General features: G+C 36.1%; 1 protein-coding gene across 6 annotated transcripts in view; it reads left to right on the top strand.

Annotated features, from left to right (window-relative positions):
- The window catches only part of SLIT2 (slit guidance ligand 2), a 384,281-nt gene that overhangs the window by 257,488 nt on the left and 100,564 nt on the right, over positions 1 to 26,229 (top strand). For 4 of the 6 annotated variants that reach the window (XM_084971629.1, XM_084971630.1, XM_084971633.1 and 1 more), the window contains exons 8-12: positions 1,194 to 1,357; positions 3,665 to 3,803; positions 19,896 to 19,967; positions 20,453 to 20,524; positions 25,701 to 25,772. In XM_084971629.1, the coding sequence (XP_084827755.1) occupies positions 1,194 to 1,357; positions 3,665 to 3,803; positions 19,896 to 19,967; positions 20,453 to 20,524; positions 25,701 to 25,772 (519 nt within the window). Of the gene's footprint in view, positions 1 to 1,193; positions 2,471 to 3,664; positions 3,804 to 19,895; positions 19,968 to 20,452; positions 20,525 to 25,700; positions 25,773 to 26,229 lie in introns of those variants that run through there. The other 2 variants (XM_084971631.1, XM_084971632.1) reach the window with 1 other exon arrangement.

Raw genomic sequence — 26,229 nt, forward strand, 5'->3', positions numbered from 1 at the left:
CCAAGCACACTTCGCCAGAGGTCACCCAGCCTTCCCCAAATGCACTTTTTTGTCCTATGGCGTACCGTCTAGTTTTGATGCAAGACAATCTGTTCCCTATCTCCAGGCTCAAGGAGAATGTCAAACAGCCATCTAACTTTAAATTCTGTTGCTTTGGTTGTTTCATTATTCTCTATTATCATTGCTACTTAAAAATTCCATTTTTATGGTCCAATTATCTTTCTGGACTGAGTTCCAGGTTTTAATATCCATTACTGTTATTGGGTTAGAATTGAGCACCTCGGCTAAGGAGGGCTAAAATGGTATTACTGTGTCATAGATAATTCTGGGAATGATGCTTTGATTTATAGCATTGGATGTCCTTTTCTTTAGTTTGAGAAAACATAAAAGCCAGTTCGAAGTCATTTACCTAATTTAGTGGATACATTTGTCTGATATTTTATTAATGGAAAAGTGCTATTTGCCACTTGGAAGGGGTCCATGATCGGCTGTGGATCCCTGCCAGCATGGAGGGGCCTCGCTTGATTCCTTCACTCCCAGCCATTTATGTCTTTTAATTTCAGTTCCTGCTCTTTGAGGCTATGTCCCCAAGAGCCCAAAGCAGCTTAATCCCTTTTACTGAGATTAAACAAAAAGAAGGAAATCAGAAGAGGGATGTGAAAAGAAGTGGTTTATATTGAATTATTATTCTGTCTGGTTCAGCAAAAAACGAAAGTGACCTGCTAAAAAGGTTTTGCAAGCAGTTTCTACTGAGCCTAATAATGACAAGGCTAACTGCTATTTCAAACCGGGAGCCACAACTTTGATTAACGTACCTCCTACCCCAGCCTGACCCCTGACGCTCCCATTCCCCCACCCACCCCAATTGGCGGTCAGTACGTTGGGACTGCAGAGCAACTGGCCTTGGGTTTATTTGTGGCTCTTTGCCCCTTTGAAGAGACGTAGGCAAAAGATCTCTATGGTCATGTGCAAGCTTCTGTGTATTTGCTTAGCTCAGAGATAGATGAAGAGGGGCTTGAGTCTGTGCTTGGGAACCAGTTTCATTTTTAGGAAAAAAATCAGATTGGCATTTACTCAACTTGCCCTGTTTACGTGTTGAGCCGTCTCGTGTATGTTATCATGAATGAATTTTCCAAGTTTTGAATGTAACTCTTTTCTGTTTTCTTGCTTTAAACGTCTTTGCCCTCATTTAGTCGACTCCATTCGAACAACCTGTATTGTGACTGCCACCTGGCCTGGCTCTCTGACTGGCTGCGCCAAAGGCCTCGGGTGGGCCTCTACACTCAGTGTATGGGGCCGTCCCACCTGAGGGGCCATAATGTAGCTGAGGTTCAAAAACGGGAGTTTGTCTGCAGTGGTAAGGGAGAAAGAACCTTTCTGTTTTCCTATCCCCGTGTGCTGTGATGTCAGGAACCGTGGAGGATGCATGCGCACTAACACGTGCAACTGAGCACTAATCACTGTGGAAATCCCCTGCGTCGGTGGTGACACTCACACTCCCTAAGACGCTGGTGCATGGTTGGCAATTACTGTTGACTTGTACCTACGTTACGATGAAAGATGTTTCAGTGTGCATGCCAAGGGGAAAAGAAGAAATTCCTAGATGATAGTTCTACTTGCTACTCCTTATGTCCCCTGGAAGTAATAATTTATACGTACTTCAGTGTTAACAATTGGAAGAATGATGAACTAGGCTTGGATCCCAGCTGGAAAATTGAAAAAGTAACAGATCTTTAATTGTGAAGTGACAAAACTCTTTTAAGGTGTACGTATATACGAGTGGTTCAGTTCTACCTAAAAGAGATAAATGACTCGCTCTAGTAACAAAAATCTGAAAACAGAAATAAGACACAGGTTATGTAAAGTATCAATAGGCGACATTCAGGTAATTCCTTCTATGTGTTTGAGCGTCAATCTAAGTATTTTGCACACGTTTACTTCATTTTTACCTCCCTCAGAACATCCGTAGAGAAATGTAACATTGTCTTTATATTAGAGATTAAAATGCTGAGAATAAGAAATGGTAAGTAACCGTGTCCAAGGTTATAGAGTTGAGTTCAAGGATCTCAACCTAGGCCATCTGATTCCCAATCTAAATAAATTATATGTTAATATAACATAATTCATTAACATGTAATTTATAAACACAGGGCGGTTTCTGCTTGAGAAGCATCTGTTCAAAATAACAACAAAACAAAATTTTGAAATATTTATAATGCATCATAAATAGCAGTTTTTTCGTAAAGGCAGGGTGAGAGGATTCTATTTTACTGCTGTCTTTTAGAACTTTACTGTATTTTCCCACACTTTGTGTAACCCAAACAAAATTTCCGTATCATGTCGTGGAATGTTCTCGCTAAGTCTTGATTGCTTTTTAAGAAGTTAAATAATGAAATGACTAACAATTTGTTACTAACCACGTTTTTCTCTCTTCACTTTTTTCCTTCCTGTTTTCTAGATGAGGAAGAAGGCAAGTTCACGTTTCTTGTTTAGACCGAGACTATTTTTTGTAGAGTGTGAGAGCTTGTTGCGAGGGATCCGGGTAGTAATTAGCCTGCAGCCTCTTCCCTGGGTAGCGCTATCACTGACGCCCTTTCTCTGCAGCTCAGAGAGGGCTGTCCCGGGTGCGGGGACAAACCAGTGTGTGCAGATTCCCACTTGCTACAACATGCCTGAGAGTCTTGTGCCTCATTCGAACAGCAAAACTTTGGTACTGGAGTTCCCATCGTGGCTCAGAGATAATGAACCCGACTAGTGTCCATGAGGATGCGGGTTTGATCCCTGGTCCCGCTCAGTGGGTTAAGGATCTGGCGTTGCCTTGAGCTGTGGTGTAGGTCACAGACGAGGCTCAGATCCCGAGTTGCTGTGGCTGTGGTGTAGGCCAGTGGCTACAGCTCCGATTGGACCCCTCGCCTGGGAACCTCCATATGCCAAGGATGCAGCCCTAAAAAGGAAAAAAAAATTTTTTTGGTACTGAGTAGTGAAAGTATACACCTGCAGGTAACTACTTAGACTAAAATTTTAAGCTGTATCAAAGTCAAAAAGGAACCCTCTAGATTACAACTAACAGAACGACATGAGACAAATCATTATAACAACTTCAAAGAAAGCGGTAATTTTGAACCTACCCAGACGTCAATCTTAGCATCATCTGTTTTCCCTATATTTATTGGTACATGATTACTTATTTAGCGTCAACAGTTATGACTACCAAGAGGGAAGTTGCACTATTTTCTTTTTTGAGATACTAAGTTAAGCTACTTAAATTTAATAAAGATCAAGCTCTGTCTAAGCTTATTAGAAATGAAACCGAGATTAGTCTGAAATTGCTGCTTTTTTTGGAACTCATAATAGTTTTGAATAGAATTCTAATTTCAAATAAGAATTTAGCCTTTCTCACACGTATGTCAGTTTTTTAAAATTAGCATTTTTGTAATTAGTTTTAAAAATCTCATTTGCTTTATCTATGTTGATCCCCAAACAATAACGCATGCTTCCTAAAATACACTTTAGAAATACGGTATCATTTTAAAATCAGGAATTTAGAGACATTCATTTTGTTTTAACATCGTGTCGTGCTTTGTTATTCGAAATAAGTTTGCATGTTTCACAATTATCAAATTCAGGAGGGAAACAACCTGACTTCTGTTTGTTTCTTTTCCAGGTCACCAGTCATTTATGGCTCCTTCTTGCAGTGTTTTGCACTGTCCAGCTGCTTGTACCTGTAGCAACAATATCGTAGACTGCCGTGGGAAAGGTCTCACTGAGATCCCCACGAACCTGCCAGAGACCATCACAGAAATGTACGTGCCCTGAATTCCTTCTTAGCCCTCCACTTCCCCAGTGACTCAGGACGTGGCTTTCTTTAGGAGATTCTGGGCTTATCAAAGGCCCATCTGATCAATTAGCTTAGACAAATGTTCCTTTCAGAATTGTATTGACCCTCACTCTGTTTAATTACATATCTTGTTGAAATGGCTAGGATTTTTTTTTGTTTTTCTAGCACGGGTAGAATTGAAAAGCATGAATGTGAAGGATAAATGGTTCTTTCCCTTTTCTTCTGAAGGGGTTATCAGGCTCTTTAGGAAGAATGAGAGTGTGTGTAACTCATCTGTCCCTTGGGGTCTGGAGATCTCTTCTAGTCCATTTCTAGCTTGGAATCGGGGGAAATCAAAGAAAAACTGAGCTGGGATAATAAATCATAGGTACAAGGTGACTGAGATGTCTCCCTCCTCAAGACCTCCTGTTTTAAAATGCGGTTTCACTGTTTTGTTTGAACTGTTGTATAGTCCACCACAAAGTGTAAAAAAGATAAAAATCATCAGGTCAAAATATATAAGCATTTGAAGGGAGTGAGCATTTTAGCTTGTTTGAGCCAATGACTACATCAAAAGTTAAATTCTCTTGACAAAATATCTCATATCTATTTTCTGTGCAGCTGCTAGGTTCATTTTTATGTCCTTGCCAAATATATGTCAAGTGGATAAAACAAGGTAACATAAGATGTAAAGTGGACAGCTTTTGCCACCTTGGAAAGTAGGCATTAGGGAAAGTCTTTATCATTAGTGCCCATTAACTAAGAAAGCACCTCTTAACCGCTCAGACTATCATATATTGTTTCAGAAGTTAATCCTCAATTTGAATTAAATAACTATGTTGGGATATATTTGGTTAAAATAATAGCATAGAATCAACTTCTTGTGATAGGCCCACATAGTAGTCACCAAAAAATATAGTTTCAAAAACTATTATTTTTTTTCCAATTAACTGCCCTCATTCACAAAACCCACTAACATTATTTTAAAGTATTTAATATATGCTTAAGATGTACTTAGAGCTTTGCAATGTAAGTCATGATCCTTGTAGGAACTTTTGAATCTGTGGATATTTATAAAAGACATGGAATAATGTATGTACATAATAGTAATATACTCATCAAATTTTTCACTGATGGAACACTACCTTGCCCACAAAAGACATTTGTATTTTTCAGTGGAACCTTGAAAAGAGAACAATATTTGACTTGAGAAGACATAGGTAGCATTCCGCAAAAGGGAAACATTGGGATCAAAGGGCAACTGTGGCAGTGAGCATTTTGTTTTATCGATTGTTCACATGAACCCAATTAGAGTAATGGGTCCATGTTGAGGCATCGTGGACAGTAATGCCCCCACATGCCATCTCCATCTAACTTGAATGCCACAGATACTCAGGGGCTTCATCTTAGAAGATACACTATATGATGGGGTAGAAAGTAGAAAGACATAGCAAGTGTTCACGTAGGGAAATAGTGTATCTGTCTATTCAGGAACAAGCGTTTATTAAGTAAACATATATAAAGGTAGCGTGAATTCTCCAGACATCTCCGTCAAGTGACATGCAAATTAAAAGCTATGAAAAGAGGTACAAAGTAATACATACACATTGCAAGAGAGGAAAAAATAAAGTTCGCAGTATTTATTGCAGAGGCTGTAAAGTGGAGGTCAGGTTACAGTGGTCAGAAAGCTTTAGTCAGAGCTTTACTAGAGTAAAGTTTTACTAGAGTCAGAAAGCTTTAGTCAGAACCCCAGGTCTGCCCACTTTTTACTAACTGCGAGACCACAGGCAAGTTAGTTACCCTCTGTGGAATTGCCTCCTCATATGAACTAACCATCGTTGATACTTTGGAGCAGAATAATGAACACATGTAGAACTTTATGTGTTTGTAATCATTCAGTGAATGATACCTCAATCCTTGAAACCTTCACATTAGGAGGTAACATGTGAGATAGGCTTGGAAGGATAATTAGTGAAAGGAATTGCAAAGAAGATAAAAGAGCTTTCAGGAGTAATGAACATCATGAGCATAGGCAATAAGACTGGAAACCCAAGATCCTGCTAAACAGGAACTCAGTTTGACTGGTAGTTGGTACCTGGGAGAGTTCAGGAAGATTAAGTTGAAACATTGGTTAGAGCTAATCCATGGAAAACCTTTGTAGTATAAGCAGCTAAGTCTTTTTCTGGAATACATTTGAACACAGGAACTTGAATCTGACAGCTCTGCACCAGGAGTTTAGCAAAAGGAGAGAAAACAGAGTTCTCTTAGGAGACTATTCTGTGTCTAGAATAGCAGAATTAAATGGAGTTGGCATTTGATGAGATGAGACAAGAAGGGGGGGAAAGATGAATAAGAGATGATGCCAAAATTTCAAATTGAGGGATGGAGAAATGCTGGTTATTTCTCACTGTGGATGAGAAGCTGAGGAGCAGGACCAAAACTGGGAAGGAAGAGGGTGGTGAGCAAAGTGGGTGCTACGCTTAGAGATACTAAAATAATACCAACTGTAGTAATTTAGAACAAGACAGGATTTGAGGCAAAGAGTTAGGAGTTATTAATATTATAAAAAAACAAAGTAGATGGTTAAAGCCATCAAGTGGCCATTTGAAAGGAGACAAAAGAGAAAGAAAAAAAAAAAAAAAACCTGAGGGAACTAAATACAAACAGCAGAGGGCCATAATAGGTAAGGGAGCAAGTGTCTTCTAGGAAAAATGATCCGTAGGGTCAGATACTCTGGCCAATGATCAAAAGGAGATCTAAGAAAGGGTCTTAGAATCTGACCCGCATAATGTTCTTGGAGGATTTAAAACAGAATGATAGGTAAGTAAGCCGCTCTGATTCAGAGTGTTAAGAAAAATAGGAGGTGCTAAATATTGGAGAGAGGAGACATGGAGTAGTTTGAAGAGATTGGCTGATAAAGGATTTTTTAAGACAGTTGCCACTATATGAAGGACAGGCTTTTATTTATGTCAAGATACGGAAACCTGCCATGATTAGAAAGTCAAAAAAGAAAGAATAGATTTAGAGAGACAAGAGAGTGTGAGGGGCAGTTAAGATACATGTGGGGAACAAGATTATTCTGGACCCAGGAGGAGACTGACCAAGTCCTGTTCATAGGGCAGGAGGCAAAACGCTGTTGGCTGTTTGACAGAGAAGAGTGAGTGGTAGACATAACAGATTGCAAGGAATATAAAACATTATGGTTTATCACATAGTCTATTTTCTTTTGGGTCACAGAGCTTTTCTTCCATTTTGCATGCTCTATAGATTTTGTATGATGGTGGAATTCAGTAGCATAAAAGTGGTGCTAAATAATATGTCCCATCGGGTTTGTCTACATTGAGAAGGTGGTTTATCAGGTAAAGCTGTAAAAAATTAAATTTATAAGTAGAGATCAAAACATATGTGAAGCTCTAGGTGAATTTTACTTCTCTGATTATTACGTTATCAGCTTTATCAGTAGAGCATCTAGTAATAAATCATATTGATCTTCGATGCCGACAAAATACCTCCATAACCATTCATTACAGTGGCACAACTTACTAGCTTAGTGACTCATTTCCTTTATTACTCTTTTATTTTATATTAAAGAATCAGTAAGCTTCTTAAAATGAGGGAATAAAACCAGGCAACATCTTTTTAAAAAATTTTTTGTAGATTCCATGTTTTTAATGCATGATGAACTGAAAATTGTAAAACTCCCTTCATATTTTTCAAGTATTTTTTAAAATCTGGGTTTGACCATAAATTATCAGTAAAATTTCTTTTTTGCAAGTTATCAGGCATTTCATTCAACAATGTTGGCTGCCTACTGTGTAGTATGTCTTTATTCTTGGCTCATATTCTGACAAAAAGGAAGTGTATATGTGTGACCCTTAGGGGTGATCAACCCTATAAATCTGGGTGGAAAAACTTGCCTCGTCCTTTTCTTTTTTCTGCTTTGAGCTGGCAACTATAACTTCACATTTGTAGTATTTGCTCAAATAATTATTTAAGATATAAGAGGGGGAGCTCCCATCATGGCACAGCGGAAACGAATCCAACTAGCAACCATGAGGTTGTGGGTTTGATCCCTGGCCTCACTCAGTGGGATAAGGATTCGGCGTTGCCATGAGCTGTGGTGTAGGTCAAAGACGTGGCTTGGATCTGGCGTGGCTGTGGCTGTGGTGTAGGCTGGCAGCTACAGCTCCAATTCGACCCCTAGCCTGGGAACCTCCATATGCCTTGGGTGCGGCCCCAAACAAAAAGATATAAGAGGGAGGTACTATTTTAGAGTCAGAATTATAATATAATTTGGAGAAGAAGGAATAGACAGAGATGAGCATTTATCTAATACCTGCAGCGTTGTATGCGCAGTGTAGGATTTGGTCATCCAACTGACATTTGATGGGGGTGCTAAGGCAATTTAAATAAAATAGGAAAACTAATGCAGAGCCATATGTTAGATACAAGTTGGTTGCATTTCTCTAAGACGCCTCATTATTCTGATGATTTTACCATGTTCCAGATCTGCCCTCCTATTTGCAGACTGGAATCTGACTTTGACTGTAATTATTACATTCTGTAATTATATATATGCATATTTGTGTGTTTATTTGTTCAAAAATCTGCCTTCCCTGCTAAAGTAGCAGCTCTGTGAAGGCAGGAACTGGTTCTGTTCTAATCACTGATGGACACCTAGCAACAAATCTAGTAACTGGCTCAGAGTAGGCCTTTGACAAATATACAAAATGCATATTTATTGAATGAACAGATAATTTAAAAATTTAACATTCTGGAAGGGTGAAGCTATATTAAACACGATTACAAAAATAAAATCTGAAGGAGGAGTCTGTTCTCTCCTTGTAGGAAAAAAAAAATGTTTTTTTAAACATAAAATCAGTGAGAGAAAATTTAATGGAAAAAATCCAATGAATAGAATGCTTAATGAAATGGGCTAAAATGAGGTTATAATACTGAATATTATTTTGTTAAATTTCCCTGTTCCCTGTCCTGGCTTGGGTTTCATTCTATACATGTGCCTGAGAAATTCTTTTTTTTTTTTTTCTTCTGTAGACTGATCAACCCATTTTCTAATTGGTACCCTCCTTCTTTAGATCTAAGACTTAATTCAGTCTTCTTACAGATGTCTTAGACATCTTTCTCTAAGGTCATGTTTTCTCTGTAATGAAGCCTATAGATGTTTACCTGAAATCCCTCAAAGGCTGACAGTTTCATTTTACTACTTTAAAAAAGATCAGTCTCAAAAAAGTTAAGAAATATTGTCAAAAAAAAATTATTCAATTGTGAAGTGACTAAACTGGCCTCAATCTTGGATTTATTTAACACCAAGCCTACGTTCCTTCCTCCACCGAGCTGCAAAAGAAAGACAGACACGGCTTAGCTTGTTGGGTTATCACTGAAGAGATAATTCTTCTGCAAAGAAAAGATAGGCACAGCTTAGCCTGTTGGGTTATCACTGAAGATATAGTTTAAAAAAAATCACAAGAGGCTGATGCTCAGAAAAACAAGACACGTTAAGAACCTTATGTATGAAGGGAATATAGAAGGATGGTAGAGAAAGATAAGTCATTAAGATGTTTTGAGAATGTTTGCAAATCTAAGAACTGTTCACATTATATCTAGATCTGTCTTCTTCCCTCTTCTGTTAAGTATCCTCGTATCTCCCTGGATATTGTCTGAGGTGAGCTGAATTTCCCTCAACTCGACATGATGTTCTGATTAATGTCAAACTATCCTATTAGACTGCAAGATTAATGAGGAAAAGACCATGTCGTTTTTCTACTCACCATTATTTTTCCCAACACTTAGCATAGTGCACCTCCAAAATAAGTACTGTAAGTTATTATAACTCAGTGGGGGGGAACAGTATTGAGGGTAGGGGGAGAAGTCTAGGACACACAATCTGGAGAGCCTCTGAGCCCCCATTCCTCATTAAAAAAAAAAAAAAAAGATGTAGCAAAGGAACATGGACTAGTGAAGATAGATGGGTCGGGGGTAAGTAGACTGTTAATATCAGGTAAAGTTAGGTTTAGAAGGAAGAACTTGTTGCTGCCCCAGAATCTTTCCAGTATGTTGCTGCTTTGAACGCTGCTGGTTGAGTACCTTGTTTCCATACAGATGGAATGCCCAGGCAAGTCTACGCACAGTCTGACGCACGGCAACAACATCATTAATAGCACATCGATTTTCTATATATCAAATCCTCAGAATTAATTTCTTAAATCTTGTCTTGAGGTATACTATTTTGAATGCAATGTGATGGATTGCTATAAGGTAGGCATTTAGTTCTCTTCAATCCAGTTATAGATTTTCTGTGGCATCTTACCTGTTCAAGCCATTGTACAGAAATTCCATAAATCATGGGGAATGGTTAGTAAAAACAGGGGTTGTAACAATTTAGTATGTCTTGTTCACACTTAGGTCCCATTGCTTTTTACTCTTGGTTAGGTTTTGCAGGGCTTCAAAGTAGAGAGCTAAACAATTCTTCCTTTTATTTGCTTGAGAGAAGATCAGGAAAGTGTTCAGATTCTAAGAAGGAAAAGTATGGAAGCAAAGTTCTCAGGCCAGGTCTTCTGAGAGTTGTCTCAGAGTTTTCTAAGATATATTGCAAATTCTCAGAAGTTATAGTACTTATTTAGGAGTGCATTATGTAAAATGGAAAAAGGAAACTCCCTGAGCTATTTTTTACTCTGCTCGTAGTAAAGAAGGCATCACTTTGTCTTCCATTCTGTTTGAGAGGCAGTCTTCCTGTACTTAACCCTTTTGCATACGATTTCTGCATTTGCCCTTTCCAAAATTTCGAATCCCTATTTCTATTAAATAATACTTGTCAAATTTTGAATCTGCGTATTTCAACGTTACTGAGATTCTGTTGGTAGGGGTATGCAAATTAGATTTGATCAACCTTTTTTTTTTTTTTTTTTTTTTGTCTGTGCCCATGGCATGTGGAAGTTCCTGGGCCAGGGATTGAACCCGTGCCATGGCAGCAACCTGAGCAGCTGCAGTGACAACACCAGATCCTTAACCTACGGTGCCACAAGGGAACTCCCAGCATGTTTTTAAAAACCCCATTCTATACTAGTTTTTATTCAGAGAATTAGAGGCACTCATGAAAACAAGCATGACTTTTTGATTATTTATCATGCACTCAGTAAGGTCTCAGCTGATACCACAGCTGTCATGCTGTGTAATTGGTTGGTTCATTGTATTTGATTATGCCCAAATTTTGAAAATAAATTTTAAAAATATAATATTCAGTTTGACTAATTTTTATGGTACATGTAAATTACCTTGACTTTAATATATAGACAATATGGATAAAAGATCTAAATAAAGCAAATGGTGCTTTTGGGGAGGGGGGCTCACCCACAGCATATGGAAGTTCCCAGGCTAGGGGTCGAATCAGAGCTACAGCTGCCATCCTACACTACAGCCACAACAATGCCAGATCCTTAACCCACTGAATGAGGCCCAGGGATCGAACCCACATCCTCATGGATACTAGTGAGGTTCGCTCCTGCTGCACCACAATGGGAACTCCAGATGATGCCTTTTTAAATGTAATTTGGTGTGAAAGTACTAAATGCTCCATAATCTGAGTTTGCTTTGACAAATAAAAATAGGTTGATAACTTCAATGTGAAACTGTTTTCACTCTGAATGTATTTAGTTGCTTCACTTATGAAAGTATGTAAAAATGGAGATATAGTCATGTAAGGTTTATGAAAACCAATAGAAAAGAGGCAGGATGAAGAAAATGTTACAAAAGCAAAAAATTGATCAATTCTACTTTAGTTCACAGGGTAACTGGAGCAATTGTTAGCATTTTGTAATTTTACACATTCCTAATATTTTTGTTACTTCAGATCTGCTCACAGAATTCCCTCGCCTGTAACATGAGCTTTAGCTTTGCATTTTAAATTTTTACAATTTTGTGTTCTTCAGGCTCACTAACCTGACAGCACTCTCAATATTTCATGTATTAGAAATATGTATGACATGTTTTTTTTAAAAAAATCATAACTAACACTTTTTATTATAAATGAAATTTGCAAAACAATTTTGAAATTGTTTATTTTACTTTGGCCCTACTAAAACTTTCTGGACTGTAGAAAGCTATGTGTTCTCTAAAGGTTATGTGCTAATATTGTGATGATTAGAAAAGCAAAATAGGGAGTTCCCATCATGGTGCAGCAGAAACGAATCCGACTAGGAACCATGAGGTTGCAGGTTTGATCCCTGGCCTTGCTCAGTGGGTGAAGGATTCGGCGTTGCCGTGAGCTGTGGTGTAGGTTGCAGACGCAGCTTGGATTCCGCGTTGCTGTGTCTGTGGTATAGGCTGGCAGCTACAGCTCCGATTAGACCCCTAGCCTGAGAACCTCCATATGCCTCAGGAGCAGCCCAAGAAATGGCAAAAAAAGACAAAAAGAAAAAAAAAAAAGAGAGAGAGTATGGGTTTATGGTAAGAAAAGTACTTGTTCCTCTTTCCCTCAACTTACTTCCTTTTTTCCAGTTTTACTGAGGAATAATAAACACAACTGTATATATTTAAAACATACAACATGATGATTTGATGTACCCCTTCCCTGTGAAATGATTACCAAGATCAAGATAATTAACACGCATCACCTCACATAGTTAACTCTTTGTGTGTTGTGGTGAGAATGATTAAGTTCTACTCTCAGCCAGTTTCAAGTATACGGTATTTAAAATACAGAATTAGCTATAGTCACCATGCTGTACGTTAGACTCTAAGGACTTCTTTAAACTGAAAATTTGCACCTGTTGACCTCCATCAGCCACTCCCACCATCCTCGGCCAACAACTCCTCTATTGTGTTTTTATGAAATTAGCTTTAAAAAAAAAAAATCAGAGAATGCTTTGGAGGAAAAGAGTCCACCATGAATGTGATAGCAGCAGTCTCTATAAGGCATGATGGAGGTAGGCTTAGCAGCCGACAGTGATGCAAAGTTATTCTAAGAAGTGACTGAAGTGCTATTGTGGTTGAGTCATTAAAAACTTTTAGAGGACAGAAATGGAGACCCATCAGATGTAAATTAAGACCTATGTAGACTTTAACATAGAAATGAAAACAGTTGAGGCACAGTCAAAGTATTACCCATTCTCAGATGTATGAAATTATCATTTTTTAAAGAATTAAGGTATTTAATTATGGTTGTATAATCAGCTGGAAAGAGTATAAGTCGAAAATTTGTGTAGCTCAAATTCTACTAGGGATCACAATGTTATCTGAACTTGAGGGCAAGATGACAGATAACTTACAGTAACTCAGTGCAGGCTTCGAGGAAAAGGCTAATTGCTATCTACTCAGTGAGTAATACTGTTAAAACACGTGATGTATAATGATAATTTGCATAAGGTTTTTAAAGCTAAAATTATTACCAAATGGGGAACTTTGCTCAGTGCCTGACTCATAATAAGTGTTCAAAAGGTTTTAGTTATTAATGCAAAACAAAGCAGCATAACTTCCATGTGTCTTTCTTGGATGGCTAAAGAAAAGTTATGTATGAAAACTGAGTGTTACTGACATCATGAATCTGTACTGTGTCCCCCTGAAATTGGTGAGCCATGTGTCTATTTTTTTCCCTCTAAATCTAAGTTATGTGAGTGTACTTTTGTTTGTATTTGAGCATATGTCTATATAAATGCATACATAAAAAAATTAACACCCATTCAGAAAGTCATCACCTAAAATATGAAGTCAATAAGAACTCACACACACACACACACACACACACACACACACACAAACACACACACACACATTTTGGTCTTACTTTAAATGCTTAAAGACAAAATGGAAAAAGAGTTATTTTTAATATGAAAACATCAATAGAATTTACACTCAGGGAAATGTACCCAGAATGACATCACAAGAAATAAAATAAGATTAAGGAAATGGACAATTTTCAGGAACAAGTCATCCCAAGGCAGGGATCACTGATAATCAATTAGGATGGATACAGTCTTGAGGCAGAAATGCTGGCTATATGCAATGTATGTCCCTCTAGAGGCCAATATTCACTCAGCTGTTAAAGATATTTGTTAAACTTAAAAAGTTCTGGAAACAGCCATTACATAACAGCAATAACATTCTATCTAAAACAATCTTGGGTCATGTTATGTATGGACATATAAAGGATTTCAATGGCATGCATTTACTGCTGAAGTTACAAGGAGGATTCCAGAAATATAAAGTACTTACTTTAGAATTATTATGTAACAGGAGGATCACTAAGGTCAAAGTTGTATTGCTGCTTCCTCCTTTATGCTGGACGCCTGTTACCTATGATGAGAACCTTTGGCTGTACTGAAGCAATCCATGAGGCAGAAGCTAGAGTCAATTCTGCAACCCCAGCCCTCACCCCATTAAATCTGTTCTTTTCTCTGGCAGCTGTTTTTGCCATTTACATTAAAAGCAGATGGGGAAAAGGCAAAGAACTGTCAGTTTTATTGCCATGTATAATCAGCATCTGGGCTGTATGTTACAGAAACGATCAATCCAAACTCACACTTTACCAGTGGTGTAAAAACTCTTGAGTTTCTAAGACAGTTTTCACATTAGAAAAAGTGCGATATTTTAATCCTGTTGCTCATAGATACTGTGTATTTTTTTCAGCCTCCATGTGAATGATGCATGTGTGTATGTGTTTAATATACAGTTATGAGTTCTCTGCAAAACTATTCTGATAACCTGTTTAAAAAATGTGTTGTGGAACCATAAATTTTTATCTCACATTGGAGATCAAACCATGTATCAGATTTATTCCTTTATATAATTGGTGTGTGACTAATATATACCACAATTTATTATAAATGCCATATATGTTACATATGTACACATATGCATCATTTTAATTTTTTCCACTATTTTTTGAGCAGGGAAAAAACATACCATATATATTCTTTACATCTCATAATTTTTACCAAAACGTTTATCATAGGTTTTCTCATTTTTCACAAAGAGAAACAAGACACGGGAAATAGTAACTTTTGCAAGGTCCACAAAACTAATCGGCGGTAGATCCAGGATTTAACTTAAGTCTATATAAAGCTCATGCTTCTAATCACTAAACTGTGTGTTTTTATCTTTAGGTGGATAATTACAAAACATAAATACCTCTTGGGGCATGTGGATGTTATTTTTATAGTTTGTCAAAATACTTGAATTTGAAAAGTACTGAACATTAATGCCCGAGTATTGACAGCTAGTGAGCTGAGAGTATCATTTAAAATAAACCAATATTGTTTCACATCATGTAAATGTCTTCAGAACTGGTTGGAATTTTTAATTACCCAATTACAGTGTGTGTTGTTTACTTTCCTGATGTTGGATCTGCTCATTGATGACCATCCTAGAGTATTTATATGCCCCAGAACCACTTGCACCTGCACAGCATTTCCATGTTCGAAGGTATTACGGAAGAGTTACTGACAATTTTCCATTTCCTATCATATTTGAAATAGGCACCAGAATCTGACATATTTTGGCAGCAGTTCATTCTTTAAGAACTCAAAAAGTGTGAAGACATGTACTTAAAAAAAAAAAGTCGTGGAGAGGAAAGGTCTTCATTGGTTCAACATATTTTTGAATTTTTTGATTGGAGCAGTTAGAAGCCTGTCTTCTAACTAAGAGTTCCCTCTGGTTTCAATGAAGTAGTCACAGCAAATTGCTTTGAGATATACAAACACGCAGTGATGAAATGTTTTGGAATTATTCGCATACGTTCTGTAGAGAAAAAGTTTCTGGCTTTTATATGAAAAAGTCTTTCTTACACTATAGTATGTGGTTTATACAGTTTTCTCCCTCTTTATTCCATTTTCTAAATCTATTTTTACTTTGAAATTCAAAATACTAAATTTCCTTTCTTTGTCTAGCATTTGGAAGGCTCTTGTTTGTGGTGGAGTTTATCTTTGGTATGCAAATATATCTCAGCCATTACACTATCTGTTTTTGTAACCCTGTAATGTTTTTAATTAGATTCTTCATGGAACAATGGATTCAAATTTGCCCTCTATAAAATTCAGCAGATTCTATGCTATCAAGTAGAAGATTAGAGGATAGCAAAGCTAGAAAATGTAAATTTCATTTCATTTTTTTAACCTTCACCTGAAAACTCTGATATTTTTCTTCCTTTTTTTATAATCTGGTTTTAATACTTCCCCACTTAGGGAAGAGAAAAGGCAACATTTGATAAGTCTGATGTTTGTAGTTTGTCATATATGTTATAATGGCCTTGTAATGAAAAAATAAAAATTCTTTTTCCTAGAAACCTAAAAGTTTACAGGAAGTACATATTAGTTTATTTGTCCACTGAAGGCAAGAAAGTAAATATTTTTAAATGTTTTAAAATTTATTGTTTGACATCTGTCAGTGGTAGAATATTTTCTTGCTTGAGAGTCTCATTGAATGAAGAACTCTTTAATGAACTGCTTAGACAGTGCCATAAAAGCCAATTAGCTGCTGAGTCAGTGTAATTAACCACATAAGCTTTGTTTCAAATACTTTTTTTAAACAAGGTTGGAAATAAGTAGATAAGTAAAGAAAAGCAGGCAAATCCATTGTGCGTCATTGATCAGCTTTCTGTCACGTATGTTGTAAATGGAATGGTTTGCAATGTGATGATTAAATCATGGTACATTGCAATAAAGAACAATACATGCAGCAATGCTATATTATATTTGAGTTATTATTTTTGCATATAAAATTAAATACTGTTTCACATGAATTCTCTTTGTTTAATAACTTTTTGAGCATTTTCTAAAAAAAAAAAGATATCGCCCCAATTATTATATCTTTTTGTTTGCTTTAGCAGGAATATTTATCAGTAAAATTAATTGCAGATTCAACACGTAAACTAAGTTACAATAAAATGTATTTGAATAATGTTAGAACATTAAGGTTCTAACTTTAAAATAATAGGTTCTGGGACTTTAAGATAATAAGTGAATTTTTAAATTTCTAAAGAAGTTCTTCAGTTATATTAAATGATAGAATCAGTTTGGCCACATCTGCGAGTTAATATTATTGACATTTCAGGAGTATCAGTGGTGAATATTGCATTTAAAAAAACATTTATTGAACAAATTAATTGGAAATATAACTTCAAAATTAGGCACTTTATCAATAAAACTTCCATGAGGGTATAAACATATCTGCTTTCCATCACTGTTGAATTCCAATTATGTAATATAGTATCTTGCACAAAGTAAGTAATTAAATATTTGCAGGCTGAATGAATGAATGAATAATTGCTGTATTTCCTTGTTTTTAAGAACCTGAAATTATATTTATAAAAAGTAATTGTATGATCTAGTTTTACATTAATGTTAAAAGAGATCTGCTAAACACTAAGAATTTTCGTATTTCCTCATCAAAACTTGATACTGTTTTGAGCACATCTTTAAGAAAATGAAATGAGGTTTCATTGGCTTAGATTTGAAGAAAGTCCTCTAATCAGTTGTATTCCATCTAAAGCTTGTTTTCACTGATTACATTTTATACTTTTAAAAATCCAACTATAAGAATGAATCCCAACAAAAAGGTGTCTCTAAACTATCAATTAATAATGTACTAGTCAATAATGTAACAGTGAAATGATTAAAGTATCTTTTGCTATATTTAGAGCTTTTGGGAAAAGTACCCTTTCTTAAGACCTAGATAAATAATCTAGATGCCAAATCCATATTTTCTTCATAGGATTTATTTCTTGTCTTCTAAGGTAAATCTGCCCCTTAGGAGAGAGGATATGTGAAAAAATGAATAAAGTGCAATGAGATGAGAGCAGAGGAGTTTAGAAGAGAATGCCCTTGGATAGAAAGATACAATCAACCATACCTAAGAAAATAAACGAAGGCTTCAAAAGGAGGCCATGCTTCAGTCATCTCTAAATAACTAATGATACGAAAGCATTATTAGCTTAAATGGCTAACAATAAGGAATGATTAGAAAATATGGCCCATTTTGACAATTGGATGTTCTGAAAACATTAAGAACGATGTCTCCCAAAATTGTTAATGCTACAGGAGAACATGGATGATATATTTAGAGAAAAGGATTCAACTCAAAATTCTCTGTACAGTAAGATTTCAGCTTCAACATGCATGCAGTGATATTCACTGATCTAAGTACTATATTATGAGCGATTTTAACTTTCTTCCTTACATATTTCATAAATAGCTTAAGCTTAAGTTTCATTTTAATGTGGACAAAATAACTTCCGTCTTTTGGAGGGGGAGAATCATGACTAACATTGCAGGTTAGGGAAGGACTGTACCTTTTGTGATAGTAAAAGACAGAAACTTGAAGAATAACTCAGTTCAGAGGACTAGAGAATAATAACACAAATTGAGAAAGAAAAAAGTAGACCGAGAACCAAGAACATGTAGTGTCACATTTAAGGGAAGAAGGATTGTTCACAGAATCGAGTGCTACAGTGAGTTCAAGAGTAATGAAGATTGAGGAAACCCATTGCCTGTAGAGACAGGAGGTGAGAGTCTTATAATGAACCCTGAGACAGTTAAAGAAAACGTGGTATTGTAATGAGGGCTTTGGAATCAGAAATGATGAAGATTTAAGCGATTGGACTGAACTTCCTAGCAATATTTTATTAATCTTGATGGGATGTTCATTCAATGTTTGTAATATATATATGTCAGAGTATGACCAACATTCAATAAAAATTAATCAGTGTATATGACACATATATAGCCTGTTTATATTCTATTCATATATAGTAGATTTATATAAATATACAAATATAAATGGATATACATATGTATGTATATATATTATATGTATATATAAATAGAGCTCTTGGCAGGTATTTCAGCAGAGGAATTTAATATGACGAATAAGTTTAATAGCTGTAGAAAGTGACATAGAGTTTAGAAACATGCTTCCCCCTCCCCCCCGCCATGGACACAAAGAACTAAGAAGGTGATATTATACAAAGTCAAGAGCTGGCCCTTAGCAGGAGCTGAAATTAAAGAGATGAGTCCACTGCTAAGGACATCCTGTGAGACAGAAAAGGGGATAAATACTCTGGTTTCTCCCCTCTTCCTGCCTTCATTCCGTCTAACACCAGTGCCTCCCACTGACCATCTCTCAAAGGCCACTGGGCAAGAAGGCCGAGGGTATATGGTTCACAGAAGTCAGCTCTCTGGGATACAGAGCAGAAGAGAAAAGAGGACAGGAAATATGTCTATATATATTAGGACATGGAAGAGAAAAGAGGGTGGGAAATGAATATTAGGATATTTATATAGGTAGAAATGGGGCAGAAAGGTAACATTTTTTGATGGACTAAACTATTTACCAGAACACTTAATGAAATATGTTATTTTGTGTCTTTCATAACTAGGTTTCATAACTAGAGGGTTATTTTCAATTCTCAGATTTTAGTGTGTCGTAAAAATAACTTCAATTGTGTTTAAAGTTAAAACCACTTTGCTGAAGTGGTTTTCACATGAAATTTTCACATAATGGATTGACAGAGTCCAGGCAGTTTTACTGAAAATACCTGTAGCACTTACGGATTTAGAATTTAAGATTTTTGCCTCAGAATAAGATTCAAAATTAATTTTCTGCATGTAACAGTTTTTCCGACCTACAGTATGCTTTCTGGAGAGGAAATGGTTTATAAAATTTAATATTCAACAATGTCTTTTATGGAAGAGTTATAATTATCTCTAAATATGTTCTACATCTATTCATTGCTGCAACATATTTCTCTTACTGATGGTGAAGTTGGTAAAATGTACTCCCAACTTAGGTATTCTCTCTTTTATGCAAAGTCCATACTTAAATATTAATGGGTCTATAATGCCTAAAAATCAGACTATTTTTATTGTTTTTACACTTGCTTTGTTTTGGCTCCCAATCTTACTCTGCATTCAGGGTATAACACAGTTAATTTTAATAGTCTTTTTTGAGAAAAAAAAAAAGAAAATATCACTCATGGAGTGCATCACCTTTGTTTCTTGACATGGCTTGAATTAAACATATCTGAGCACTCACATTTCTATTTAAAAATTGGATTTTTTTTTCGTTGCAGACGTTTGGAACAGAACTCAATCAAGGTCATCCCTCCTGGAGCTTTCTCACCATATAAAAAGCTTAGAAGAATGTGAGTGCAAAAAATATTCTGAAATCAATGTGATTTTAAACAATTATACAGGTCATGACCATGCAAAGACATCCATTTAAGCATGAATATTTAAGTGTTTGACAGCCTAGTTAAGTGATGTGACTCTCTGATTGCTTGTTCTATAATATGATAATGTTAAAAGCTAATCTATTAATTTTTTAAGTTCTCTGTAATTTAATATATTCATTCACACTAGTGTGAATGGATGCGGTCAACATGTTATGCAGTCAAATTCTGAAAAAAAAAGACATGGCACCTTGAATAATAATTTAGGAAGATAGGCAATAATTGATTAAAAGCTGATTTTTTTTTAAATTTAGGATGCTTCAGATGTTTCATGTCACACATTTAATACAGTATTGATAAGTGCAAAACTGACATGTAAAGGCAATAAATAGCTTTCTCCTGCAGTAAATCTCACTGACATTCTATTAAATTTAACCTAACCCTATTTTTAATCTTAGCGACCTGAGCAATAATCAGATCTCTGAGCTTGCACCAGATGCTTTCCAAGGACTACGCTCTCTGAATTCCCTGTAAGTATTGACCACGTCACTGAAGGAAAGCAGAATGCACAGCAAATAGAGACTCTCTCTTTTACATTTGGATTTAAGAAATATATTCTCAAGAGTTTTTTAATTATGAATTATTAACGATATTAATTATTAGGATCACTAAGGAATTCCATCATTTTTATGGAGGACTACTACCTGTCACTAGAATCAGCCACATTTTAGGGGTATATATTTTAGGATTTGATCATTTTGCTGTTGAGAGAGCAGAGTGTGAGCCTCTTTTTTGACAATGTTGTCCTTCTGAAGTAAAGAGAAAACGTTTATCTGGGAGTTCTCCGTCAGTGTTGTGTTTATAATCTGTAAGCCACTGTCTCTGGGGACAATGTCTGTCCCCTTTGGAATGATGCTGAACGAAGGATGACCAGTAAGAGACCTCCAGCCCCCTGCTTCATCACCTTAAGACTTTCCCGAAAGAACCAGCTTTAATTTCTCAGAAAGCAAAGATAAGAAAATATGACAGCTTTTTAATGTCAAAAGCACTTCCAGGGTGATAGCTATGTAAATTAAAGTGGTACTAACATGAATTTATAAAAGCTGTTATTCCTTCAAACTTGTACAGAATCTTCAGAAGCTCACCAAGTAGAATAACTGTTACTTCAAATTTTAATTTTAAAAATTGAAACGTTTTCTGTTGTCGCTGTCATTTAGTTGATGCTTAGAGAAGGGTTCTTATTGATGTAAATCATTATAGGGCACTTAGGAATTTCAGAATTCGATGGCAACCAGTGAGAATTTCAGGATACACATATGTGAGACCCGGATGAGCACTGTATTTTTTTGTTTGTTTGTTTGTTGTTTGTTTGTTTGTCTTTTTGTCTTTTTTCTTTTTAGAGCCACACCCGCAGCATGCAGAGGTTCCCAGGCTAGGAGTCCAATCAGAGCTATAGCTGCCGGCCTACACCACAGCGACAGCAATACCAGATCCGAGCCACATCTGCAACCTACACCACAGCTCACAGTAACACCAGGTCCTTAACCCACTGAGCAAGGACAGGGATCAAACCCGCAACCTCATGGTTCCTAGTCGGATTTGTTTCCGCTGCACCATGACAGGAGCTCCAACACCTGAGGTTTTTATAGCAGTTTACACTCCTACCAAAGAGAGGACATGGACACTCTCCTCTGGGCATATGCTGGTCTGCTCAGAAAACTGCAGTTTTCTTTGAAGAAAAAAAAAATGGAAAACTATCACTTCCCCTGTAGTATCTACTTAGGTTCATTTTTGTTTCTTGTTTAGGATTTTTTTTTTTTTTTTTGATAGATGAAGTCCAAGATCAAGGGAACAAATATTGGCAGAAAATGCTAGAGCTAGATGTGGCTCAGTGGGTTACACACTGGTATCCCTGAGGGTTGAATGCGAGTTTGATCCCTGACCTGGCTTAGTGGGTTGAGGATCTCACCCGCTGTGAGCTGGTTGCGTTGCTGTGAGCTGGTCGCAGACCCAGCTAGTTAGAAAATTCCGTTTACATTAGCACAATAAGAAGTGTTGTATTAGTGTAGCATAGTGGCTAAGCACATAACCTTTAGGGCACTGGATGGCTTGTATTCCAATGTTGGCTCTAACTTACTAGGTAAGTAGACCTAATTATTAATTTCCCTGTGCTTCAGTTATCTAAAATGAGGACAAGACTTTCCTTCTCCTGGCTTTGTTAAAAGCACAGAGTAAACTTTCAAGAGATACTCTACATGACCACAGCAAATCCTTCTCCTGAGACTTAGCAATTTGTGTGTTTCTGGATTTGAATGATCTCAGGGAATTTTGATGCCCGAGATCTTCAGTTCATGGTTTTCCTCTTTTCTCACTTTTTCATTAACATTTTGCAAACCCTTGTAGTTCACTAATTCTAATGTCCTCTCTTCAGTAACCAGCTCACACATTCCACAAGGGTCTGCAGTGAAAAGCTTGATTGCTCTATTTTTCCTCTTCGGTGGGATTTCTTTCTCCTGCCATCTTTCAACAAGGGCAAGAGAAGCCAAAGACTGGCCACAAGTGTTGGGCATTTCTTACTGTCACAATATTGAAACTTATCAGAAGGAATCTGGGTATAGCATCTTAGCCTTCCTTCTAATAGCAGGCTCACAAGCTGCCTCAAGATTTTCCCATTGTTTAAAAGGACTATATAAAAAAAAAATCCTCTGTCAGCATAATTGTACCCTGTATATAGTAGTTGTGTATAACTCATGTATAAGGAATCTGAGGAAAGTCTGTGCAATTTGTCATTCTTGGGTTTTGGATATTCTCTGTATCACTCATATATTGATTTTCTTTGCATCTAAATTCATTTTAATCTTGATTTTTTTTAATTTATTCCCCTCATATGAATATAGCAAGAGTCTCACTGGTTTTCTTGCACTTTGCATCTTTATGTGATGACATGCCTTTCCCTCATTTTTAATGATTTTGGCCCTATTTTCTTGGATGCCATCCAATTTTTCTGTCCTGGTCTTTGGATTTTTGATATATTAAACTCCTTTTTTCATCCTCCCATTTTCTTTCTTCCATTTTCACTGTGCATAAGAAGCTTGTATCCAGCCGAGTATTGCTGTATCTTTTTGTAGAGAAATCTCACCTCCATCATATCCTGTACTTCTTTGTTATAATATTTTTGATAGTCCATATACCCAGTAATGTTGGTACTTACAGATTTTCTACGTCCTTTTGTGATTTCCATTTTTTTCCACCATGTACCCAAATTGTCTTATTAATAGCAAACATCTACTTTTTTAACATGATCTTAAAGAAAGCAGAATGCTTTGTTGAAAAAGAAAATATTTCCTCAATATAAGTATGGCACATTGCCTAGCTAGTCCTCCTTTCATGCTATTTGAACCAACCTTTGAAACAAAAGTCCCAAGTGAACAACCTACTGAATTATTCACCCCTGATTCTAATGTGAGCCCCCCCACAATTTACATGCATCCTGTTTTCTTTTTAGATCTCAATGAGTTCAAAATATGAAACTCCTTCAGTGTTCAAGACAGCCCTTTGGGGTGGCTCTTTGAAGCCATACCTTTTATTCATCTCCGTTGTATCAGTGGCTGGCACATGGGCAAATGGTGAACACTGAACAAGTAACAGTTGGATTCAGTTTAATTGGGCACCAAGCTTAGAACCTGGCAAAGTTACTTGCCCGTAATGAGTATACGGTATCTATTGCTGAATGCAGGAATGGAATGATACTGAATTGAAAATCCTGAATTGGTGCCACCTGGATCTGACCATTTGTTTCCTAAAGCCCTCTGTTCTCTTATTCTTAACTTTAAGACCTAATATTATTGCTTTATCCTGTCTTAATTCCTTTATTTCCTTGAACCCAACTATATAGAATTCTCTCTTGTGTTCTTAGATTTTTTAAAGTCTTTCTTCTCTAATTGATACTTTTTAAAAAGCATCTATATTCTACACAAATGAATTTTTATGTTATACTGTAGAACTATATACCTCTGGAATCTATACAGATGGAATGTGTCTTTACACAATATAACACCCGGCTTTATTTATTCCCTTGAGAATTTTCTTCATATTTTGTAACATCTCCCACCTCTCACAGACATCTTAAAAGGAAAGAGCTTTCTCCTCACTCTGATTCATCTCTCTTGTATTGTTAGTTTCCTCCCTTCCAAACAGAAGGTATGTACAGCCGCCAAACATATTCTTTTGACTCTCATTTCAGCTTTTTCCTTTCCATTTTATGACATCCATTTATTTATTTTCCAAAAGAATAATTCTGAGTTTTTAAAGTAATATATGCCCATCATAGGGAATATTTTAAAATAAGGAAACTATATGTAGATGAAAATTCAAATGACCTCTGAATGGCAAAGCCTCTGCCATCCAGAGATTTTCCACTTTTTTTCTATATATGTGTGTATATTTTTCTAAACAAAATTAAAATTATACTATAATATATTCTTTTGTGTTGTGCTTTTTAAAGATTAATATTATATCATGAACACTTTCATGTCACTAAATATCTTCAAAACATGATTTTTATCAATGTGAAATATATATTTAGCTATTCCTCTTTGGGGGGACTTGGGTACCTTTTATTTGTATTTAATTTTTTGCTGTTATAAATTATGATTCAGTTGATACATAAAATATTGTTTGTCTCTGGTTATTTTTTTAAAGTTCTGAGAGAAACTACTAAGTTAAAATTCATATAAACATCTTTATGACTCACAATGTATGTTGCCAAATTGTCCTTCCAAAAATATAATTTCTATATTTTCCTTCACATAATCATGGTTTTCTACTTTGGGGGGCTGAAAATAGATGGTCGTCATTGCTGATTTGTTGTCAATAGCCAATATGATGAATCAACCCTTCACAATTTTGCTGTTGAAATCACCTCATTTAACCCTTTTGGTGAATAAATGTATTTCTTAATGAGGTCCTTTAATAATTTATTCCTTCATTTTACTCTTCAAACTATGTGCACTCATCAAGTCAATGTTAGAACAGGACTGTGTGCCAAAATCTAGGTGCCAGGTGTGCTGAAGTAATTAAGCCATGATCCTTGTACTTCATGTCTACACTTAGTGGCTGATCAGAGCTGGAGACATGAGGATGCATTCCTAGTCATATTTCTTTGGGGAACATATATTTAAAAATTCTCCAGTATCAATATCAATTATCACTGTCTTCATAAATCTTGCATCCCTTAAGCATCTTCGTTATATGCTTAAAAGAAAAATTTTACTCTTAATGGATTCCTTTCACCGTTTACCATTACAATAATCCTAAACCTCGTCCCTTTAAGGAACAGTGGGCCCCATATTTAGTGTTCTCCTTTATCATGTACTGTGTGCTCTCTTTATGAACTGTGTGTGTATGTGTGTAGAAAAACATGAAAATTTAACAGTGGACATGTCTATTCAAGGGCAATGAAATTATGAAGGGTGTTAATTTTTGTTCATTTTTTTGTTATGTTTTCCAAACTTTCCACCATAAGAATACATCTAATCTATAATTAGGGACAAGACATTTGCAAATTGAAGTTTGTTTACTCCACTATTGCTTTTATGATGTTTCGGCTTACTAACCCGTTATATACCTGAATACATATGCTTTGGTTGAATTCGTTTTGCTGGTTGTTGTCTGATTTTTTTTTTCATTTAAATCATGTTTTTCCAGTGTTCTCTATGGAAATAAAATCACAGAACTCCCAAAAAGTTTATTTGAAGGACTGTTTTCCCTACAGCTACTGTAAGTATTTGATTGTTTCTGATCTGTTGAACCTAAATATTATATACTAGTCAGTGTACCATCTTGTATCTTTGTGGACACTTCAGAAAAATTCTACCCTAATGACATAGTTTAATGAAATGGAAAAGATTAGTCTAGTGGAGCAAGATTAACCATTGATGATGGGTTGTTTATTTGAAGACACAACTTCAAAATAGTTCCCAAATCCTTCAAAATAGTTCCCAAATCCTTCTTTCCACAGTGTCATAAATGTGAGCATCCTGGCTGTTCTTTCATTTAAAGTTCGTGTAGTCCTTGCCCTTTATGAAACGTCTGTGTTTTAATTTAATAATAGTTTAAAAAGAGAAAGACATAGCGATATGTGTATTTGTGCCTTTGTCCAAAGAATCTGTAAGAGTGACAATGCTAGAATAACAGCACAACACAGAGCTGGTGTGCAGTCGTGTAGGACAGAGTC

This window comes from Sus scrofa, chromosome 8, assembly GCF_054392235.1.
Source record: "Sus scrofa isolate SSC_HxYL_T2T_F1_AM1 chromosome 8, Sscrofa_HxYL_maternal_Yorkshire_Landrace_v2.0, whole genome shotgun sequence".
NCBI classification, from domain to species: Eukaryota; Metazoa; Chordata; class Mammalia; order Artiodactyla; family Suidae; genus Sus; species Sus scrofa.